This window comes from Lepidochelys kempii, chromosome 21 (genome assembly GCF_965140265.1).
Source record: "Lepidochelys kempii isolate rLepKem1 chromosome 21, rLepKem1.hap2, whole genome shotgun sequence".
Taxonomy (NCBI): domain Eukaryota; kingdom Metazoa; phylum Chordata; order Testudines; family Cheloniidae; genus Lepidochelys; species Lepidochelys kempii.
Window position 1 is genome coordinate 6,413,504 of NC_133276.1, and position 22,319 is coordinate 6,435,822.

General features: G+C 46.9%; 2 protein-coding genes across 2 annotated transcripts in view; one reads left to right on the plus strand and one right to left on the minus strand.

The window, feature by feature from the left end:
• RHEX (regulator of hemoglobinization and erythroid cell expansion) overlaps positions 1-1,919 on the minus strand; it is a 30,370-nt gene extending 28,451 nt beyond the window's left edge. The window contains exon 1 of the mRNA XM_073319911.1: positions 1,489-1,919. The gene's annotated coding sequence lies outside the window, so the exon portion shown is untranslated. The remainder of the gene's footprint in view (positions 1-1,488) is intronic.
• A 6,904-nt stretch (positions 1,920-8,823) lies between these two features.
• CTSE (cathepsin E) lies at positions 8,824-18,115 on the plus strand. Its single transcript, XM_073319588.1, has 8 exons — positions 8,824-8,919; positions 9,826-9,943; positions 12,595-12,713; positions 13,504-13,703; positions 14,068-14,190; positions 15,814-15,955; positions 17,072-17,170; positions 17,698-18,115. Exons 1-8 carry the CDS (start codon positions 8,851-8,853, stop codon positions 17,860-17,862), a joined length of 1,035 nt encoding a protein of 344 aa, XP_073175689.1. The 5' UTR covers positions 8,824-8,850; the 3' UTR covers positions 17,863-18,115.
• Positions 18,116-22,319: the final 4,204 nt, after the last annotated feature.

Genomic DNA, 22,319 nt, shown 5'->3' on the forward strand with positions numbered 1-22,319 from the left:
ATTTGAACTTGATCTTCATGTGCCCATGGGACTTGACCATTTTTGTGCAAAAGTGATAGGATACAAACATTTGCAATCACAGGTCTGCACATGCAGAAATAGAGGGCATGTCTTGGATATGTGGTCCGGCGTGTGCTGAAAACAACTATATTTATCATAATATTTTGTACTTCTTTGGAGTTTTTCATCTGTGGAGCTCACTGTGCTTTACAGCTCAAATACAGGGAGTGCAGAACAAACCTATGAAGTAAATTCTGCCATGTTTACTGTGGGGGATCTGAACAGAATGCAACTCACTTACATTAATTCTAATGACAGGTTTCAGAGTAGCAGCCATGTTAGTCTGTATTTGCAAAAAGAAAAGGAGTACTTGTGGCACCTTAGAGACTAACCAATTTATTTGAGCATAAGCTTTCGTGAGCTACAGCTCACTTATGCTCAAATAAATTGGTTAGTCTCTAAGGTGCCACAAGTACTCCTATTAATTCTAATGTAGGAGCGATGCATGTCATAAAAGGAGACAATAATAAGAGGAGACTAACTATGTAAATATGTACTATTATGGTAGCATATAAGCGACCCAATCAGCATAAGGACCCCATTTTGCTAGGCACTGCGCATAAACAGAATACAAGCCAGTCTCTTCCCCAAAGAGCTTCCTGTCTAATTAGCCAAGATGGAAAAACAAAATAGACCAAAAATTGACAAGTAAAATGTCAAAGGTGCAAGCCTTTAGATACATTTAAAAAATAAACTATCCCTAAATCCCTCTACCCTATTGGGCACTGGAGAAATGCACCCAGCTTTGTGGCATTCCTCATCAGTTATTGCCATGCTACAATATAGGTATCTGGAAAACAAGCTATAAACCAGGTAAAGGATAATAATTAAACTGCTTTAGTAATTTAATTGGAATGATCTTGGCATCAAGAAAAAAAACTACTTCAATCACATGTGGAGGCTTATTTGATCATTGCCGTTTTTATACTGCACTCACTGCTGCTTAACGAGATGGCTATTCTATGCTAAAGAAGCATCCGTTGTTTTGGAAGAGTTCATCAGCTCCACCATGGGAGCACAGAACTGTCGCTCCTGCAAAGCGGCTTATTCTCAAAGAACAGGCTTTAATTACACTGACTGGTATTTTAAAATGAACGCTGTAGATTTTCATACAGTGTATCTATGCTAATTGCACATTCACTTTTTTAATCTGTTTAGAGACTGTAAAATACTGAAAATATTTTTCCTTGTCGCCGTTCCCTTTGCATCAATTCCCCATTAGTTAGTCTAAGCCTGCAGTTCTGACAGGGACAGAGCTCCCACTGCTCTGTGTCTTTTACACCATAGTCATTTACACCAGTACCTGTGCAAAGTGCGGGGTAAGATGCCACCACATCAGAATGGTAGCAGTTTACACCCACTGGCGTGGATGGCTTCTCCACAGAGAACTGGGCATTTTTTTCTGTGTAAAGAATGCATCATGTTTACCTGACCCCAGAGCCAGCAGTAGCAGCCGCAGCATTGCAGGGGAATCCATTGACATCGGAAAGGTCATGCAAACCATATTCGTGCAGAAGACTCTCACTCGGGCTGTTTGTTATCTCCACAGCTCTTTCTCATGCCCCCTTTTCCTGCAGAGCCTCCACGCTTCCTCTGCATTCGGGCTCCGGGGAGGCACAAGCACAAGCTGAAACTGCCGTTTGAAAGCAGCAATGGGAAGGGGCTCCGTCTGCAGTACCCCCGAAGGGAGCAGCAGCTGGAAAGAAAGCTCTTTCGTCCACCTGTCGCATCCTGTCTGACATGTATTTTGAGAGCTCTCTGGGAGACGGGCTGTCTTTTTTGTCACTTGTCTGCACAACAACCTAGTACAGTGGGACCCTGATGCTTGATCGGGCTTCCTGCAAGTTTCTGTAATATAAACTACTAATTAGGTGTGGGCTTGTTATCTCCTGGAGACAGGCACAAGCTATGCAATGTGGACCCAGATTGCAAATACACCCAAAATATTGAGGTGTCTAGATCCAGGGTTTGGGTTTGGCTGCATTACAAAGACAGCTGTGAAATTCACACACGGGTTATGTCTACACAGCACACCATTGGGCAGCGGCATGTAGGGTATGTGTAGCTACAAGCCACAGTCAAAAGTGGGTTGCGTCCACACTGAGGTGTGTAGCTACACAAGTCAGTGAAAGGCTCTGGCATGGGAGAGGCAGTGGGGAAAGGCTCTGGAGCTGCTGGAGTCCTTCCCTGTGGCAGGGAAAGGCCCAGGCAGCAGGGAGGCAGAGGGGCACTATCCTGCTAAAAATAGCTTGTGGACATGGAAGGCACTTCTTGGACGTGTAGAGAGCCATGTACCAAAAAGGTACAGGTATGTGTTTACTCCACTCACCTAAGCAGTGCCTCACCACCTGCTATTTATACCCGTGCTAGGGGGCGTGCAGTGTATGTATGCTACACGCCACCATAAGGAGTGTACGGTGTAGACATATCCACAGGCTCAGAGTTCAAATCAGGGTTTAGGCTAACATCCATGTTCACTTTTACATTTACACGTCTACCCCTGTGCCGACATACAGAGAATATCAGTTGTTACAGCATCTAGCTACCTTCGAATGGTAGCAGCTCATGCCTTTAGCCCCGGTGCAATCCCTGGTGTGCCATCAGACTCCACTGGAAAATTTTCCTAATGTTAATATGTTGTCCTACTGAGTTTCACAATCACTAGTACAGAATGACTCACAACGGTTCTTTACTTTCCATGGCCTCCGGAGAAGCACCTAGGCCTGGTCAAACTAGACCACTTATCCATATAGTCCACTATCCCATGCCCACCAGTGCCAGTTGCATCAGAGGGAGCTGTAAATCCTCATAATATGGTGCAATGCAATAAACGGTGTGGGAGGAGAATTTCTCCCTGTCCCCAGGCGGTGATCACACAGCAAAAGCATCTAGACTACATATCAATCAACACCAGGAGAGATGAAAAGCAACAGGAGCCAAAAGCTGCTTTGTTCCCCTCCGTAGACTGTTTTTCTCCAACTATCAGCCTAATTCAAGGAAGTCCAGTGGTCTGTGTTACACAGGGTGGGTCAGGCATGATGATCCCAATGGCGCCTTTGGGCCTTGAACTCTATGAATCTATAAATCTATACCTCTTCCCAGGACACATCACAGGCTTGGCACAAATTCCCACTTCCTGGGAGGCAGCACAAAGTGGAGAGTGGGAAGGGATCACTTGGGAGAGGGGATGAGTGCAGAAAGAAGGGGTAGAGGTCTGAGATGTACGCAAGGGGAGAGCCTTGTAGTGACACAGTGGGGAGGATGAGGAGCCTGAACGTAACGGGGAACTGAAAAGTTGCAGATACAATGAGACGTGGTCGCCAGCAAGGACTGGGACCTTCAGCACCAAAAGCAAAGGCTCTTTGACTTGAAGCTAAAAGAGCACCTGTTCGCTGTGAGCAAATTACAGGCAATTAGAGTTGGCTACTAGATGGAAACAAATTCACCTACAAGATGATTTATTACCTAAGAACCCAGGTATCGTAACTGTTCCTTGCTCCAACCAGTCCCTTGCTACTACCATCAGACCTCACTGTCTCGCTTGCAATTGAATAAAGAACCCTAGTCGATGCATCATAGAATCCAGGCAGGAGGGAAACCCAGCCACTAGTAAGTATGTCCCAGAACTTCAGAGTGACGGGGCTGGACTGCGCATAATGGAGAGAGACTAAATCTTTTCCTCCAAAACAAGTACAGTGTAGAGTTAAGTTGATCACAGAGCAACTGCTGAACTGTAGGGGCTCGGTTACTAAATCAAGCCAATTTCAGAAAAATAAAGTTGTTTATTCTGTAGCGATAATTTCTGGGAGAGTCAAGTGGCTTGTGCAAATCATTTATTCCTGCGTTCGGATGTTCCCCCCTTTCTATTCAGTATGGATGAGTCATCAGCTAGTTCAATACAGTGCCGTGGTCCCTTTCTCCAGGACAGTCAGATCACCCTCAAGTTGGGTGTAATTACAGCAATGCTTTCTCTGTTCCCCCCAGGGCAATCCAGGGTGCCGTCCCGCCTCTGCCCGGCGTTCCTATGCTATGGCGTACGGCTGTTACTGGACCACACACTTGACTGCCCCTCCTTCCCACGCCAGAAACCTGGCTCCAGCTTTTCCACACCTCAGCCTCCTGCCGCATAAAATGGACTTTAGGGCTGGTGCCGCTCCACTGTGCAAAGTGCCTCTGATGCCTGCTTACCCGGCCTGGGAAGATCACCCCTGCGCAGGAGAGCCCTTGGGGGCATAGAACCACCGGGGAGGCTGTTGGGCCACCGTCTGTGTTGTTCCTGCAGCCAGGTTAGGGGCCATGTCTGGGGAAAAGAGAATGTGGCAGCATTCCCCTGTACCCTCGTGATTCTGGGGCACTTGGGTCTGTTGGCAGCCAGTGTAACTGGGTCTGATTTCTAGCACGTTTCATCTGACCATCGATTTTCCCTCCCCCTTTCCACTCGCCTTCAGAGGACACTGAAACAAACAAAAACGGCTGTGCTCAGAGGATTGTCTCCCAATAGACTATACAGGTACATTAATTTCCTCCAGCAATGCACCAGTGCCTTTGAGAATAAGGAAAGGCATTCTCTCCCCTCTGTGGGTTAATTGCCAGGCATAGCTAGCCAATGGGACATAATACATTGGTGCTGGTCTGTGTGTATATAAATCTCCTCACTGTATTTTCCACTTTATGCATCCAATGAAGTGAGCTGCAGCTCACGAAAGCTTATGCTCAAATAAATTGGTTAGTCTCTAAGGTGCCACAAGTCCTCCTTTTCTTTTTGTGAGTACAGACTAACACGGCTGCTACTCTGAAAACTGTCCCAGCGCTCTTGAGCAACACTTTTACATACACAAGCCTGAGCATGGGTATAGGACACCACTGGTGTCACTGAAGTTTGCTGAGCAAAACAATCAAAGCCATATGGGATGCAATACAGCCCAGCAGACCACAGCTTTACTTTGCATAGTGGCCTGCATGCAAACTGCATCACAAGGGGCTTTGAGTTCAATGCTACAGGACAGTAGGTGATAAATGACTGCCAGACAGCCACTTCTTCAGTTTCATGACCCTCACCTCCCAAGCTACAGCTCACAGGTCAGGACATAAAGCACCAGAACACAAAGCACAGGAAATGTCGGTGACAGAGCTGGTCAACCAACCAACCAAAAAAAAAGTAAAACACTTTTCCCCAAAAATGGCTTTTTTATTTAAAAAAATTCTCATGGGACAAAATTATTTTCTGCTGAAATGTTCTGGTATTTTGACAAAAAACAAACAAATATTTTCCAGTTTTGTTTTTTTCCATTTTGCCACTGGAGAAGGGGGCATGGGAAAAGGAAAGGGGGGGAAGGGGAGAGGAAAGGGTTCCGAGAGGATGAAAAAAGAGAACATTTTTCTTTTGAGGGGAGGGGAAACTTTTTTCACAAAAAATAATCAGTATTTCTTGGCAAGTAATTTCCCCATCTGCTCTGAAGGTGGCAGGCCTGTCCTATTGCTGTACTTTGTATACTGACAGGTTTCAGAGTAACAGCTGTGTTAGTCTGTATTCACAGAAAGAAAAGGAGTACTTGTGGCACCTTAGAGACTAACCAATTTATTTGAGCATGAGCTTTCGTGAGCTACAGCTCACCCTGAAGTGGGGAAGGGTGGAAGTAACTGACTCTGTGAGGAATCCCCATCAGCATTTCAGGCCAGATGACTGCAGATCTACAGGAAAGGGGGATGGTTCGGTGTGAGACAAGCTCTCATCAAGGATAAGAAGGGGGATGGTTTCCCTTCTGGGAAAATTGAGACAGACATCTTCTCTACTGCCAGAAATGTATGAGTGAAAATCTAGAGCAGGGAGGGGAGTTTCCACCAGGTCATTTAATTCCCTGCCTCAGACACTGCCTCGTCGGAGCTGGCAGAGACATCTGTGGGTGGTGATGGAGAAGGGAAAGTGGGGAGAAAACAGGCAAATGAAGAAAACAACAGCTGGAGGGTGCACTGGGGGCCTGCACTTAACCTCAGGGGGGGTGTGGGGTTAAGGAGTGGAACCCCCAGCAAGCAATTTATGGCCAGTATGGGAGCAAATCCCACTGTCATTGTTTGTCTGACAGAGCACCTCGAGACTCCAGCTGAGCTCAGGGCCCAGTGCGCTCAGTGCTGTATATACATATAGTGAGAAACGACCCCTGCCTTGAATATCTAACAGTTGAATAGACAAAGGCTGGGAAAGGAAGGATTACTATCCCCATTTTACAGATGAGGGGACTGAAGCACAGAGAGATTCAGAGCAACATCTTCTGTCCTACCACAGGACTGTGCTACCTTTCCGACACTGATGGAAGGGTTCCAGGGAAACCCCATAAGTCCAGGCTGGGGGAGATTCCCCTGCTCGCGGGCAAAACTCTCCCATCTCAGAGAACAATCTGGCTCTGTGTGTTTCAGTTCTTGTCGCCAGAACTGAGTGTGTGCATAGTGATTCATTTCTCTCGCAAAGGTTCTGTGTTGACGTTCAGATGAGCCTTATCGCAGGGCTCTTATCCTTTGGGGTTGGGTTGTTCCAGCTGCTATAAGGGCAAAACTTTTGTTCAGTTTTCACAAGTTAGAGAGAGTGGCTGAGTGAGTGTGAGAGCAGAGCCTCCGGTATGAATCGGCTGATCCTTTGGATGCTTTGCCTTTGGCTGGCCAATGGGTTGCAAAGGTAAGCAGGCTTCCTTGGCCTTTCCTCACTTTTCTGGGCACCCAGGCGACGGCAGCTCTAGGGTCAGGGCTTGCAGTGAGGCTCATTCCCGAGGACTTGTGAATTTTGGCAACGGTGAACGTTAAAACAAACAGCAGCCAGAACCGTGTGCCCAGGCTTTAAACAGCACCCGACACCACACTGCTGGGTGGGGAGTGGTAGGCAGGCTGGGGTAACATGATGCTCATGAAACTGAGGGGGAGAGCACCAGTCAGACCCAGCTTTGTAGGGACCAAGCAGGGTTTCCATTCCGGTCAGAATATCTCCTCAATGGCTGGTGAGATGACTCCAGTGGATGGAGACAGAGGCTGGGGACCTGACTCAGAGGAGATGGTGGGTTAATATGAATTACCTGTTGGTAAATGGGTGTAAGAGAGTCTAAATGGATGTAATTCACTCCTGAAGGGGCCAGCAAAGAAGGAGCAGGAACCAGGCATAAACTCTACTACAGTGTTTTAACATTGACTTACCTGCTTCCAACTCCTCAGCTTGGAAGCGATAACAATTTAGACTCCTTCACCCTCACTTACCTCTGCCTAAATTACAACTCACCTCCACGCTTGGTTCTAAGATTCCGGACTGCTGGGGTCTATTGCTGGCTCTACCTGTGAATCGCCCCCGGGGCAAGTCCGTTCACCCCCTTGTATCTCTGATATAAAGCCGAGATAACACCACCTCCTGGAAGGGCAGGGTTGAGAGTTTATACTGATGAGCATTTTAAAACACACTTTGGGGTTCTCAACTGAGCACTGCCCGGGAAGTGAAAAGAATCATTATTAGGTCGCAGCCGTTAGCGTCAGTGGGCAAAATGGATCTGGATTTCTCAACACTAACAGCCAATCTCTGTGCTTATCTACTCCCCATGCAAACTCACTGGAGTCAAAGGGACAAACCTTGGTGCCACTGAAACCCTCCGAGCAAAGGACTAATTTACTATTTGTATTGTGATCACACTTAGGAGCCTCAGTGCTCTCAAAACAGCTGCTCGATGTGCAGCAGCAGTCAAAAAAGCTACCAGAACATTGGGGATCATTAGGAAAGGGATAGATAAGAAGATAGAAAATGTCGTAATGCCACTATATAAATCCATGGCACACCTGCACCTTTAATACTGCGTGGAGTTCAAGTTGCCCCCATATCAAAAAAAGATATATTAGAACTGGAAAAAATACAGAGAAGGGCAACAGAAATTATTAGAGTATGAAACAGCTTCCAAACGAGGAGAAATTAGAAAGACTGCGACTATTGAGCTGAGAAAAGAGATGACGAGGAGGGGAACTGATAGAGATCTGTAAAGTCATGTCTGGGATAGAGAAAGTAAATAGGGGAGTGTTATTTACCCGTTCACATAACACATAAACCAGGAGTCACCCAATGAAGTTAATAGGCAGCACGTTTAAAACAAACATAAGGAAGCATTTGTTCATACAATGCACAGGAACTCGTTGCCAGGGGATATTGTGAAGGCCAAAAGTATAACTGGGTTTAAAAAAGAATTAGGTAAGTTCACAGAGGATAGGTCCATCAGTGGCTATTAGCCAGAATGGTCAGGGATGCAACCCCATGCTCTGGGTGTCCATAAGCCGCTGACTGCCAGAAGCTGGGACTGGATGACAGTACATGGACCACTTGATAATTGCCCTGGTCTATTCATTCCCTCTGAAACATCTGGCACCCTCCACTATTGGAAGACAGGATACTGGGCTACATGGACCATTGGTGTGACACAGTATGGCCATTCTTATGTAATGTCATAGACCAGGACCCCACTGTACTGGGTGCAGAACAAAAAACAAAAAAAAGGTCCCTTCCCCCTAGGCTTACAATCAAAGTAAATACCACACACCAGTACATGTGTGCCTTCTATCAAATGCCATGCACTGGGTAGATGAGCCAATCCACAGTGTACTTCTGCAAGCCTTCTTTTAATTCGGGTTCCCTAGTTCCTGTTGCTCAGGACCATGGTTACTGGGTGAATGCTTTCTTTCCCCAGGGTGCCCCTGAGGAGACACAAATCCCTGCGGAAAATCCTGAGGGAGCATGGGCAGCTGTCCAAATTCTGGAAGGCCCAGAAGCTGGACATGATCCAGTACAGGGAGGACTGCTCCGCCGTCCCAGAAACTAATGAGCCACTCATCAACTACCTGGATGTAAGTTATGCAGCAAGGGGTGGGGAGGGGGGGTGAGGCAGCATAGGGGCACTGCTTTGCAGAAATCACAGAAAAGTCATGCAGGAAGCAGAGAGAGTGCATTATTTTACATGAACAGCCTTGAATGCCCTACATCCTGACCCTTGAGCTCAGCTCCTGTTAAACAGAGTGTGAGCAAAGCCAACAATAATGTGCCATAGTTATCTGTCTGCCCGACTTTTTACTGGTCTTTTGTCCTGTGGGTATGTGATTTGTGAATGTAATGTTGATCCCATACAAAGGGCTCCATTCAGTGTATATCACACACACACACACAAATCCCACTTTTCTCCTACTCTTGTGGACATGAAGCTAGGGACAGTAGCCTAGAGCCAAGAACCAAAATCCCCTCCAAAACTAAAATACAATCACACAAGCAGAGCAGGGCCCAAGCCAGAAGGTTTAGACCCAGAGACCAACTTTCCCAGTAGTTGGGGGTTTTCCCAGACCTGAGGTCTTTGTCTGGCCTGTTATAGTGTCAGTGGTTGTGACATTTGGTTCAAAGCATTCCCAAAGTTCAGGGCATGTTTGGATCTTTATGGGGATTCTGCTTAAGCCTGTTCCTGCTCCTACTGATGCCCGTGGGAGCTGGGCCACCGAGATTGACTGGAGCAGGACGGAGTCCACAATCATTGTGCATTTTCATTCTGGATTTGTTAACATTTTTCCAGGCTCTAGCTGTATCTGGCTCCCACTTTCCCCCTAGCATCATGCTGCAGCAACCTCCACATGGTGTCAGCCATTCCAGAAACAAACTCAGCCCATTGCAAACATCCATCCCATAGTTATTCCCCTAGAGCTTGGCTCTCTTGTGGTTTCCCAGGGTGCCTATGCCTAATAATGGCTGTTGCTTTGCTGTTTGGCTAGATGGAGTATTTTGGACAGATTTCTATTGGGACCCCTCCTCAGAATTTCACAGTGTTATTCGATACTGGCTCCTCCAATCTCTGGGTTCCATCAATCTATTGTGTCAGCAAAGCCTGTGGTAAGTAGCGATTCCTCAGCTGCATGTTGCTCCTGGACATTGGCTGGTGCAGAGTAGAGAGGCTGGGCCTGATTCTCCACTCAAAGTAAATCAAGAGAAAAATCAAGTAAAATCCATGGAGTTAAAACAGTGTAAATGAGGCGGGGGGGGGGGGGGAAGAGGAGAGGGCAATCAGCCTTGGAGGTGCTTAGAGAAATCCCCCTCTTCATGGTCACCTTACTAGCTTCGCTGAACCACTGCTTTCCAAATGCAGGCAAAATTAAATATGCTCCAAAAGAGCACAAAGTGAATGCACCAGCATGGAACCCAGACCATCTGCACTGAAATCAACCAATAGGAAAAAGGGATGTAACAAAAACGGAAACCCTTTGTCATGCACACTGTGTGTTAGGTCCTAAAAAAAAAAAAAATCTGTTTTGTTACAAGGCCATTGCATATAATAGCAGCGGTACCAGGCAGCAGTACTGGAAACTACAGGGTAATCGAGACTGCAGCCTTAGTTCTGGGCAGCAGTCCCAGGAATTCAGCTTAATAGTACACGTGGTGCTGGTTCTGGGCAGCTAGAGCAGTGATGTTTTCCGTGTAACAGGCTGGGGTGAAGGATCTGGGCCAGTGGTGCTGCAGCTTTGAGGAGTGGGTTGATCAGTAGGCAGGCTCCTAAGGAGTCAGATCATTGCACAACACGTGTGTATTGTGCCTCAGAATTTCTGTCCTTGCCGGAAGCCGGATGAGGGGGCGATAGATTATTGGGACATGGATTAGTTAATGTATAATTCCTTAGCAGCCAGGGACAGGTCAAAGGAGCCTCAAAGGGTTGTGTCGTTGTGTGTGTGTTGGGGGGGTGTCTGTCCATTTTGTCTAATTATAGACGTTGGCTCCACTCCCGGTTAAGACTCTCTGGTGGGCCTGGGATATTCACAACTGATCTTGCGCAAGTGGCCACTCTGATTCTGAGTGTCCAGCCATAAGGGGGTGTCAGGCTGGACACCCAAAAATGGAGGGACCCCAAATCAATGAACACTTTTCATAGTGTTGGCCCTAGTCATGACAACTCTGTGCAACATGAAACATTGAAAATATATTTATAAAGAACTGAGAATTGTGTGGAGAAATCACTTACTGGACTATGTGGAGACCAGGATTCCCTTTTACTCCAATCCAGTGCTTAGCGCAGGAAGGAGTTAGGGAGGGAGGAGGAATAGGTGACTTTATGCCACCTTTGTACTCATTGTGGCCCATGATATAAATTAGAGCAGCCGAAGGGCTGCTGTAATCTATACTCTGCTTCCAAAAGCTCCCTCCCACCTGAGGGCTAAGGGAAGCCAAGAATACCCAAGGAGTGCAGCTATTCTCTGTCTAAGCTTCCCACACTGGGGGTGGGACAGGAAGAGGAGCTGGCTCAGTGCTGTTCTGGTAGCAATACACCACTACCTGGGGGTATTCACCCTGGCCTGCTTCTACCCTCTTTCTACTATTTCTTTATGATCTCAGAGTGGAAGAGAGAATCAGGCCTAGGATTTAAGTAGGTTAGTCACTTTCCCTCTCTTTGTGTCTCAATTTCCCCAGCTGTAAAATGGGATAATAATACTGACTTCCCTATCTCACAGGAGTGTTGTGAGGATAAATTAGTTGTCTATTGCACAAAGTGATTTGAAAACTTAAAGTGCTATCAAGTTCTTGCAATAATATGTTTATTTGCAGCACTTTTCCAGCCATTAGATGACTCCATATCTAGCATAGAGTTCCAGATGGGTAGTGGTGCTTGGTAAACACAGAACACAATGCTGGAACTCAAGTTCTGTGGAAACCTGTTTCCTTAGGTCTACAAGTTGCAGCTGTTTTCTTTAATAAACCTCTCCTCTTTAAGACAAACCGTAACTGGACACATGACCGTGCTAAGAATTATTATTCTTTGTAATACAGAAAATACAACTCTAAATGCTCACATTTTGCTGGAGCTCTCATTTACAAGTTAACCTGACCGTGCCATTGCATGAGTAATTTCAATTGCCTTGTTTTTTTGTTCTGTGTTTGGACAGCACCTAGCACAAGGGGGTCCTAGTTCACAGCTAGAGCTCCTAGGTCAGAGGTGGGTAAACTACGGCCCGCAGGACCATCCTGCCCAGCCTCTGAGCTCCTGGCCTGGAGGCTAGCCCCCGGCTCCTCCCCCATTGTCCCCCCTCCTCCGCAGCCACGCCGCCATGTGGGCAGTGCTCTGGGCAACGGGGCTGCGCGCTCCTGCAGGGCAGCGTGTCTGGCTCCGGCGCAGCTCCCAGACTTGCTTCTCTGAGCGGCATGCTAAGGGGGCTAGGACCGGGGGTTTTGATAAGGGGCTGGGGGTCCTGGGGGGCAGTCAGGGAGCAGGGGGGTTGGATAGAGGGTGGGTTCCCGGGGGGGGGCGGTTAGGGGCAGGGGGTCCTGGGGGGGGTCAGGGAACAAGGAGCTGGGCGGGGGGGCAGGAAGTGAGAGGGGGTGGATAGGGGGCAGGGGCCAGGCTGTTTGGGGAGGCACAGCCTTCCCTACCTGGCCCTCCATACTGTTTTGCACCCCGATGTGGCCCTCGGGCCAAAAAGTTTGCCCACCCCTGTCCTCAGTGCTACAGTAATACAAGCAACAAATAGTAATAAAGGTGGCATCTTGTTTTACTACAGCTGCGCATTCCAGATTTCACCCATCAGATTCCAGCACCTACAGTAAAGTTGGGACTCCTTTCTCGATTCAATATGGGACTGGTAGTTTGTCGGGAATCATCGGATCAGATCAAGTCACTGTGAGCAGAGTCTGGTTTTCTTTAGAAAACTTAAAAAGGTTCTTCTCCCCTTTTCTCTCCTGTCCATGGCACTGTGACTGCAGGGCATTATTTTGTCACCAGGGGCATGTGAGCCCATCTCCCATTGTTCTTTCCTGGTAGGGCACCATGACTCCAGAACCTTTCCTGGCTCAACTCCCAAGCAAGTCAGTGGGAATGGAGGGCAATCTGCACTTCGAGGGAGGGGCTCAGAACATTGCAGGACTGGGTCCTCGGAGCATGCCTGTTGTAAATGAGTGGATTCCTCACCCCACTCCTGACAGCACACACACATTTACAACTGATACAACTAAACCCCACTCATCTCACTCAACCACACTCTCCCCAAGTGTGCCTTCATTCTTCATGAAAATAACAGAGACCTAAGGCAGGACTCCACTTACAAACATGAGCATTAGACCCTAACTTCTTTTTGAGTGGGCTGATTAAAATTTATACCTGCAGGAACTCCTGCCCTTCTCTTTAGTTTGCTGCAGAGTAAACTTTGAACTTTTATGTTCTTGCTTGGAGCCAATGAGACACACCTGGTCTAATTACCAAGATGAGTCAGCATAATAGCTCTGCACTTCACAACAAGATCCTACACCCTGAAAGTCTTCCTTTCCTGTTCTCTCCTGTTATGACACCATGACCTGGCCTCCAGAAGACCAAATTCTTCCTATTCTTTCCTGCCGTGGCACAATACGTGGCCTGCTGCTGAGCCTTCTGATGAAAGGTCAGAAACAATAAGTAGCTTTTCTTTCCCCTCTAGGTTGAAGGCATCACTGTCAGCAACCAGCAGTTTGCAGAGAGCGTCAGCGAGCCAGGAAACACTTTTCTGGATTCTGAGTTTGATGGGATTCTTGGGCTGGCCTATCCATCACTGGCAGTGGATGGGGTTACCCCAGTGTTTGATAACATGATGGCACAAAATCTGGTGGATCTGCCAATATTCTCAGTCTACATGAACAGGTGTGAACACAATTCTGTACAAAATGGGCCACTGCCTGAGGGTCAGGCCTTGTACACAAGGGAATTGGGAACAGGCTGGGCCCCAAGAGGGGAATGGGTTTTTTACTTAGATTGTAAGATTTCTGGGGCAGAGACCGCCTTTTTGTTCTGTTTGTACACCTGGCACAATGGGGTCCTGGCCCATGACTGGGGCTCCCAGAAACTACCGCAATACAAAAAATAAACAACAACATTAAGTATTTTGGGGAGAAAACTAATGGATTTCAGGAGTTTAAAGAGCTATGTGCACAGTAATAGGATTATATAATGTGAAATGCTTCTGCTAATGAAAAACCTGGATGTATCCAAATCCTCTTTTCTCCAGGAAGCCGGATTCCTCTGTTGGGGGAGAGCTATTATTTGGTGGCTTTGATCCTTCTCATTTCAGCGGGACTCTGAACTGGGTGCCAGTCACTAAACAGGGATACTGGCAAATCCAATTAGACAAGTAAGTGTCTGTGTGGGGGTTCCCCACGATGGTGGCTGGGGTGGGGGTGGCACTGGGTAGGCACAGATTAGAGGTAAACTGTGTAACCATTAAACCCTGTCAATTCAGAACAGCAGCAATCCAAAGCCATTCATCCTCTAAGCTACAAGCACTCACCCAGGAGCTCAATGCCATGATCAATCAGTGAACAAAGGGATTCACTTCGGAAAAAGGATGCTCCCAAACCTCCTGCCTTCTCTGGCTCTTGAACAGAGACGAAGGATGGTCCTGTGCTTTGGACACTAGCCTGGGATGTGGAAGAGCCAGTTCCCAGCTCGGTCACACACTCCCTGTGTGACCTTGAGCAAATCATATTGTCTTCCATGCCCCAGGTCCCCATATATAAAGTGAAGGTAATAGTCCTTCCCTGCTTCCCAGGGGTGTTTGAGGTGCCCAGATACTACAGAGACTGGGGCAGGGGAGTGGTGTCACATGAGCATGTAACAGACAGAATTGCATCTTATGTTTTGAAAACCATGTCTGTATTAAACTAGGTTTCAGAGGAACAGCCGTGTTAGTCTGTATTCGCAAAAAGAAAAGGAGTACTTGTGGCACCTTAGAGACTAACCAATTTATTTGAGCATGAGCTTTCGTGAGCTACAGCTCACTTCATCAGATGTCCACGGTAAACATCTGATGAAGTGAGCTGTAGCTCACGAAAGCTCATGCTCAAATAAATTGGTTAGTCTCTAAGGTGCCACAAGTACTCCTTTTCTTTTTGTATTAAACTAGGTTCCCCCCCCGTCTAGGGTCCGTTTTTAAAAAATGCTCAGGACCAGATTTCCACAGCATGCAGCCTCCAGCAGCCCCCAGGGTGACACTGGTGGGCAGATTTTCAATAGCGCTCTGCACCCAACATGCAGGCTCTTGCAAAAAACTGGCCCACATTGGGGGAATGAAAACAGAAATGTTCTCTCAAAAAATAGACTTAAATAGCCCAATATATGTACCTTGTTGATTCTTCATCTCTGCCTAGAAGCAATGTAATGTCTTAGGGTTTGTCCAGAGACGTAAACTAAAGAGAATGTAAAATATTTAAGGACAAGCCTCACTTATATTTTATGTACATGATTTAAAGTAGCTGAAATCTCCATCACTGGTCAGCAGCCACAAGAATCCAACTTTAATATAACCTGCAAGGCATACATGTAACACACTTGCAAAGGGTAATTTGTCCCCACCTAGTGGCGGGGCCAAACAGAGAAATAGCAGGCTACTAACTTCTATCAACGAAGGAAATTATTCCTTTGGCTGAAGTAATAGAGGCCTATGGTTTGATGCTGCAGGTCCTGAGTTCAGCTCCTGGTGATGACCAGTTTTTGTTTTATATACACGGAAAGCAATTCTGCTAATCAGTTAATTGTGCTCTTGTATCTGAGTGCCTCGCAGACACCAGAGTAACTATCAAGCAAAGCCTCAGTACTTACTGTCTAACCACATGCACTATCTTATCAGACTATCCCACTGAATCTGGAATGGTCACAGTTCTGATGTGTGCTCAGCCATGTGCTGGGTCGGAGGGGAGAGGAATGCATTGCCCATAGACCCTTTCTCCAATGCTTGTTCCATTTTCTTCTTCCCCAGCATACAGGTGGGTGGGACAGTTGCCTTCTGTGCAGAAGGATGCCAGGCGATAGTAGACACCGGGACCTCTCTAATCACCGGTCCTTCCAAAGAAATAAAAGAAATGCAAAATTATATTGGTGCGGTGCCCATGGATGGCGAGGTAAGCCAATGTGAGATGAGCGGATACCACATTTCCTGGATGCAGAAATTCTTGTCTCCCCATGCTAGATTTCCAACCAGGATATAACTCCTCAAACAAAATATTACAGGAATATTTGAAGTTTGGCATCTCTGCTGGAGACAATAAAGGCTCTAGGTTTCAAAAGGCCTGATCAGACCCACACAATGTGTCAGCAGACAGCCCTGGTAAAGAGATAAAGGCACTAGCTATTGAAACCCTGCCTTTACCATTATGCCACTGAATATCACGTGGTCATATCCTTGCTGCAAGTCCTAAGGCCTCAGAGACACACAGCTTTTCCTATAGGTCAGCCAGGGTCTCTGTATATAAACACTGCTGCCAAATTTCAATTAAAATCTAGATGTAGATATCCTTCCCTGTCCCCATAAAAGCTACAAATACTCATGCTGGCCTATTCCCTTTTGTGTAAGACAATTATTAATGTTGCAGGACTGCAGCACTTAGAGATTAACAATAAAGTGCCTACAAGGCCATGGGCTTATACAGGAGACAGCAGGGCTTAGAGAACAGAGTCCTGGGTTGAGTACCAAGTAACGTAGTTCTATCTTGAGGCTCCTTTGCTGGGCACGTCCCTTACCCTCTCTGGGTCTCATCTGTAAGGGGCATTGAGTGTTGTAACAGCTTCCCATCCAATGCAGAGTTATTCCCTGTTGTACATTTACCACCATCCAGCAACAACTTAGTACATTTTACATGAAATCAGCACTGTATGTTTTTTCCCAGGGTTTGGGGTTGTTGTTTTTTTCAGAAGGCTCCTTTTGATACAAGGCCCCTAACCCGTGACGTCCTCCTCCATTGAGGGTATAATCGACATACAGATAGCATCACTGATAGCTAGAGGAAAGCTGGCTTGGGCACGACTACATGAGCTGAAATCGCATCTCTGAGCTTCATGCCTACCCCTAACCCATACACCTGCCAGTAACAAGTCAAAGGACTAGCTCCCAGGGTCATCTGCTTGGGAAGGGGAGTGCTCTATTTACTAGGCTTCCTGGCCTTTGGGGTCAGCACGCCAGGTAAGCTGTCCCTGCAGCCTGGGCTTGGCCAATCTGTGTCATGTCTGTCACTTTGCAGTACACCGTGGAATGCAACAACCTGAACATGATGCCTGATGTTACCTTCACCATCAATGGGATCCCCTACACGCTCAGTCCCCAGGCCTACACCCTCATGGTATAAACTTCTTCCTCATTCTGAAACTGGCATGACAGCATGTGTGTCCGGTTTCTGTTGTAGGCTTATGTGCAATCCAGCCTTGAGATGCAGGCTGTGCTCAGTGAAGTCCCATTTTTAGCTCAGGCAGGAAGTTGGGAAGCACAAGAGAGCCTCCAGCCTCTGTTTAATGTTCACAAGATCATTCTGTAACAGTTCAGACTATGAAAAGAGCGATAGGGAGTGTGGTCTAATGGTTAGAGCAGGGTGGTGGGAGTCAGGACTCCTGGGTTCTGTTTCCAGCTTTGGGAGGAGGGTTGGAGCATTGGAGTGGGCACTGTATGTCCCAGAATCTATTCCCGGCATTGAGCTGGTGGGGGGTCGAGTGGTAATAGCAAAGCGATTGGGAGGCAGGAGTCTTAGAATCAGCTCTCAGAGGGGTGTGTGGTTTGAGTACTGGGCTGGTAGTTAGGAGTCCTGCATTTTCTTCCTGGCCTTTCTAGAAAGGTGGGAATTGTTCTCATATTCACAATTCCTCTTCCCCCTAGGATAATAGTGACGGCATGGCATTCTGCACCAGCGGCTTCCAGGGGCTGAACATGCAACCACCAGCTGGGCCGCTCTGGATTCTGGGTGATGTTTTCATTGGCCAGTTTTACTCTGTCTTTGACCGTGGAAATAACAGAATTGGGCTGGCACCAGTTGTCCCTTAAGGCAGTGTTCCCAAATGGTCAGAGAAAGGCAGTGGGAGTCAGTGTAGAGCTTGGTTCTATCCCTGGCTCTGCCACTGTGTGACTTTGGGCAAGTAACATCATGTGTCTTTGTGCCTCAAATTTCCCCACCTGTAAAAACAGGGATAATCATACTGACCTCTTTGTAAAATGCCTTGGGATCCTTGGCTGAAAAGCACTACAGAAATACAAAGTCTATCAGAGGGCATTTGTGTGACCAATACAAAAATGTCTTTGGTAACTTTGTTAAAGCCAGTTTATAGATTTTAATTTTACCCTTGAATCAATGGAGATTTTCATCAAATCAAAAGAGAATTTTAATTCTCGTTTCACATCTAAAGATGCAACAATCAAACTGAATTAGATTTGGAAGCTACTGCAGAAAACATCGCTGGCTTTGGTAGGCTGAATTGTGCATGGTGGCATCACCCTTCACCCCCATGAATTAAAAGCTTTGGATATGCCTGAAATAATACCTCATGGGTGTCCTCTGTATTAGCAGCATCTTCATCGGATTGGGAAGAACCTTGACTGTGCAGGTGGAGGATATGGTGACCAAAGAGGAAGTCTTTTTGTTATATGGTCTGATTGTCTTTAGCCTGCAATTTTCAAATGAGCCCAAGAGACTTAGGAGCATGAGTTCTACTGAAAATCAGTCGGAGTTGGGTTTCTACCTCTCTGAGGTGCTTTTGAAAGCTCTTAAAGGTCACATGCTGTGGTCAGGGGCAGAGCAGCGCTAGATGGAAAGTTCTGCACGAAAACCTGATACTTCAGCCAGTTTTGCTGAGGTTGGTGAAACCTGGGCAAAATGTGGAACAAGCCTGAAGTGAGCCTGGGGTGTTTATGCTTTGCAAGCTGCTTTCCAGTGAGTTTTGCTCGGAGCGTCTGGGTTATTTCCCGAGATGTAGATAGGGTACATGCGCTTGCAGAGTGAGTGCGGGTAAAGAAAACTTTGGGCCAATCTCCTCAAACAGACAGCACTGCGCTTGGCACAGCTGGAAAGATGGGTCCTAAAATGGGCAGCGCTCTGCAAAAAAAGGCAACTGTTTTCAAAATCTGTGTGTGTTAGGGGTCAGCCTGCTGCTCACAATGGTGTCCGGAGCATGTGACTTATTAATGGTGAGCATAGGGCTTAAAGAATACATGTGAGTGAATTTAGCACCCACAGCTCACACATGATGTGTCTTGAGAAATGCACGTAAGTCAGCAGAAAAGGGAAGAGAGGGGAGGGTTATTGTTAGCCATGTGTCTTTTCTGAGATATTCATACTTGTGTGGAATCAACCCCACTTAACTAATAGCCAGCACAAACTCATACAGCAAATAGACCCTATGTCAGCATATCCCAAAGATGGAGGATATCCAAGAGCAGAATTAGACATGGTGGATATTAGCCATGAGCCTGAACTAACCCCCTAGATCCAGAAAGCCTGTGAACTTCAGAGACATTTCTATCTGGGGCTAAACTTTGCAGCTGATTCCACTCTTCAAAATGTGCTAAACCTAACACTCCAAAGCGTGGGGAGAGTTTGGGTCTGAACCATGCAGCTTGGGCTCACTGCTCGTGTACATGAACTGACTAAAACCAAACTGGAAGGGTGTGCCTATCTCGTTCAAATAAAGTGATTGTGTTGCTATCAAACTCATTTGTCACTGTGTCAACCACAATTCATTCCTGCACTCACTCCACTTTGTCTCAGCACATTGCTAAATAAGGTACCATAAAATGGCATGCAAACCTGTCTTCTAACATTGCCAGCTACGAATCCTGATTAGCATACAGAGATATTTGTTTCCCTCCCAAACAAGAGTTACCAGGCATAACTCCACCACAAATGGCAAGAGGCAGCAGCTGAAAGTTGCTTCGTATTTAAGCTCTCAACCTCTATAGTGTACAGTGGGATTGATTTCCCCATACCGTACTTACCCACCCAGTACTGTGGGTGAAGAAGCACTAGCCAGACAAGCATCCAGCAAGAACCAAGAGATGGGATGCCCTAAACCCATTAATTAGAACCTTTTGGAGCATTGAGGTTTGTCTCCTATTCCAGTAGGGGAGAGAGAGAGAGAGAAATTCTCATAGGCATCCCTATTTTTCCTCTGAAAGGTTCACAGAAATATAGAATTTAATGCTGCTATGGCCCTGGGTGCCCTAGAAACACAGAGGAGGAGACCCATGTGGTCCTATCCAGTCCCTCTTACCCAGTAATGCAAGATTGTTCTCCATAGCTAAGTTCTCAGTGTTTTGCCCGAGTAAGCTTTGGCCATTCCAAGCAGTGGAGCTTCTACCTTTTCCCCTGCTGATTGAATTATTGTGAAAAATATGAATGGTGATTTTAGACCTTTTTCTCGTGCAGTTCTCCATGAGGAAGTGTTTCTTTTATTCCACCAGCTCCATTGAGAAGTTGTTGCAGCACTTGGGACAAATCACGGTCAGGAAACTTTCCCCGATACTCAGCAAAAAAATAAAATTAAAAAAAAGTTCCTTTTCTTATCCCTTGTTGACCTATCCCCACTACACTAAATAATTTCTTCCCTTCCTCTCTATGCCTTTTCTTCATAAGGTTTCGCACCATTGTAGTTCTACTGATGGGAACTGTATGGTAGACAGAGCTCAGGCAGCTGCCAACTTTTCAACCGTTGTGTCTCCTAGACCTGCTCTGAGCAGGGTCAGATGTCCTACCACCCCATACCTTCTCCAAAGCACTGACTGTTGGCCTAATTTTGGTCCCATTTAACTCAGTGGTGAAGCTTCCATTGATTTCAATGGAAGCAGAACTAGGTCAACGAGTACTTGAGACATTCCCACCCCATGGTGGTTAAAACACCATCTACCCATGTACACAGGAGCTACCGTGATTGCTACCACTGGCAGAGTGGCAGTGGTGGAAAATTTTAAGAACAGACTAGAATGGAGATAGCCCTTGGGTGAGAGCTCACCTGATGGTGGTGGGCATGGATCAGCATTCACTTCACACTCCTCATCAGTACCCAGCCCAAGCTGGGGAAGCTAATGATGCAACCAGTGGACCAAATTCAGTGATGAATCCTGGCCTTGTGCCACTTGAGGCACGTTGCGTGTACACTAAGAGGACAACCTAATGGTGTTAGGTGTCTCGTGGAAAAAATCTCTCTTTGGGACTTCTGTGGCCCCCACTGTATCTCAGCATCTCACAAGCTTTCCTGTGTTTATTCTCACAACACCCCTTGTGAAGTAGGGCAGTGCTATTATCCCCATTGTACAGATGGAAAACAATAGAAGTTAGGAGCCTAAATATCTTTGTTGATCTGGGCCTGTGTCACGCCAAGCTCACACAGGGAGTCTGTGGCTGAGTAGAAAGCAGACGTTGGATCCCCTGAGTTGTAGCCTTACACCCTAACCACTGAACCAGCCTTCCTCACTAGCTCCCTAGAAATGCCTGTCATAGTTTAGAGATGTTGTTCTCCACTGTCCCGTGACTAACTTAGTTAGTAAGCACACCCACAAAGACTATCATAATCAGCTGAAGAGGTCCTTCAAATGAGTCACATTGCAGGATACTCAGCAAAAGTATGGGGAAGGCAGCAGAGTCCGGTAGGATACCACTGGTAGGAGTTAGACCAGGCAGGAGGATGTTGAGAAGCAGAAGTGAGAGCTGGAGCCACAACTGTTCAGTGCTCCCTGAGTCACTTCAGATTAGTACACAGAGAACATCCCAACATTTGAAAGGAGAAGTAACTGGATGGTGAATTGCTACTGGCTCCTAGGCTGTGAAGCAATCCCAGCCACGAGGCATGTTTCAGCACTTGCCCTCAGAGCCTGGGATGGAAATGGATCGATCAGCTGACTCTAGGCAAAACATGTCCATTCAGTTCAGTGTGGCTGAGTATGTGAACTGCAAAGAGGCCAGAAGTAGCCACAGAAAGGGTCAAAGAGGGCCTGGCCAGGTCAGGCTTGGGGATATATTGCTACTAGAATATCTAACTGCCAGGCTTTTGCTGGAGAAATGGGGATGGTCAGAGAGTGATCCTTTGAGCAAGGCCTGAGGAGGAGGAGGAGAAGGAGGAGGAGGAGGAGGGTCAGCATGGAAAAGGTAGACTTTGGAAAGAAGGACTCCAGAGCTTTGGGAAAGGATGTGGTGAAATGCTAGAGCCTGGCAAGGCAACTGTAGGGATTTAGGACTTAACCCAAAGACCTTAGTCTTTCTATTGGCAGTGACGGGTTTTGGATCAGGACTTTGGGGCACAACCTAAGGCCAGGGCAACTTTGGGAGCAGTTGAGTGAGAATAATACCACCTGCCAGGGAAGAGTTCTCCAGAGTACAGAAGGGTGCCAGCTAAATCCTGCCTCAGGTGCCATGTGCCCATAAAATGCTGCATCATCTGCTGCTTGCACATGCCATGCTCTGGACTGGCATCGTTTTAAAAGCATGCGTTGTGTCCTTTGCTGTTTACAGAACA

What these genes read in the sequence shown, in the direction of transcription:
- CTSE (XM_073319588.1), top strand. Translation starts at nt 8,851, where the DNA reads ATGATCCAGTACAGGGAGGACTGCTCCGCCGTCCCAGAAACTAATGAG. An exon ending in CACTCATCAACTACCTGGAT is followed by an intron (nt 8,920 to 9,825) that starts GTAAGTTATGCA and finishes CTGTTTGGCTAG; the next exon opens with ATGGAGTATTTTGGACAGAT. An exon ending in TCGGATCAGATCAAGTCACT is followed by an intron (nt 12,714 to 13,503) that starts GTGAGCAGAGTC and finishes TTTCCCCTCTAG; the next exon opens with GTTGAAGGCATCACTGTCAG.